Here is a 1,024-nt window from a genome sequence, read left to right as displayed (position 1 = left end):
GACGCCCAGCCCTCCCGCAGCGGCCCCGCCAGCCCGCGCCGTCCACACCCGCGGCCTCGCCCCGACGCTCCCTTACTCTGCGAGCCGTCATCCACGCGGTCAAACTCCCAGTCTGGGGACAGAGTCTCCACCGCCATCACCCCGGCACCTCTCACAGACAGACACAGCCCCAAGCAGCCGGGAGGGGGAGCGACGCCGCCAGCCTCACCCCAGCGGCTGTCACGACACGTGACTTCCGGTCCCGGTCACGCCCCCCTCCTTTTACCCCCACCCCAAGCCAGCCTGGGCCAGCCCCACTTTGGCCCCTCCCGGGAGATCCGTGCGCCCGACCAGCCCCCGGCGCGCGGGGTTCGGCCAGCTCGTGGGCGGGGGGCGGGGGGGGTGGAGGACTGAGGCCGCGGGGGCTGCTGGGAAAGCGAGTCCTCAGCCCCTCGGCCGAACGCCGTCGCCATGGCAGCCATTCCTGCAGGCGTCCTCGGTTCTGGCTCGGCCCGGGCTTCGGGTCTCTGCCCTTCTCAAGGCAGGTGAGCGCCTTCAGTTTCCCCGGCAGGGTCCAGGCTGTGTTTAATGCCGAGGGGAGCTGCTTTTAAATCCAGCCCTAACTGGGCAGAAGTGGTGGGAACAGGGAGCTACTGCCAGGCCTAGGACAAGCGTTTTTTTTCCTCCTGCCGCCATCCAAGTTCCTGCTGCTCTTTTGCACTCTTAGGTTTTTGAAGAAAAGGCTTCTGAAGGAAAGGAGTGACTTTTACCCACTCTCTGAGTGGGAACTTCACTAATAGTCTCGTCCCCTTTTACTTCTTTTTTTTTTTTTTCTGTCGGTTGTGGGACCTGAACTCTGGCCTGGGAGCTGTCCCTCAGCTGAGGACTCGAACCCAGGGCTTCATGCATGCAAGGCAAGCACTCTACCACTGACACACCTTCCCAGCCCCCTACTTTTACTTTTTAAGAAGGCTGGGCCAGAAAACGTGCCACCTGGCTTTTCCAAGTGTGGGGGGGATCATTTTTACCCCCAGATTGTAGAGTT

The 1,024-nt window shown here is 62.3% G+C and overlaps 1 protein-coding gene across 1 annotated transcript in view; it reads right to left on the bottom strand.

The window, feature by feature from the left end:
* The window catches only part of Kiaa1033 (KIAA1033 ortholog), a 62,009-nt gene extending 61,801 nt beyond the window's left edge, over positions 1–208 (bottom strand). Inside the window, exon 1 of the mRNA XM_013019114.1 lies at positions 77–208. Within this exon, the coding sequence (XP_012874568.1) occupies positions 77–137 (61 nt within the window). The 5' untranslated portion in view covers positions 138–208. The remainder of the gene's footprint in view (positions 1–76) is intronic.
* Between the last annotated feature and the right edge of the window lie 816 nt (positions 209–1,024).

This window comes from Dipodomys ordii, unplaced genomic scaffold, assembly GCF_000151885.1.
Source record: "Dipodomys ordii isolate 6190 unplaced genomic scaffold, Dord_2.0 Scaffold3, whole genome shotgun sequence".
In the NCBI taxonomy this organism is placed as follows: Eukaryota; Metazoa; Chordata; class Mammalia; order Rodentia; family Heteromyidae; genus Dipodomys; species Dipodomys ordii.
Note: the sequence above shows the minus strand (reverse complement) of the source record. Positions and strands in the feature narration are given on the sequence as shown.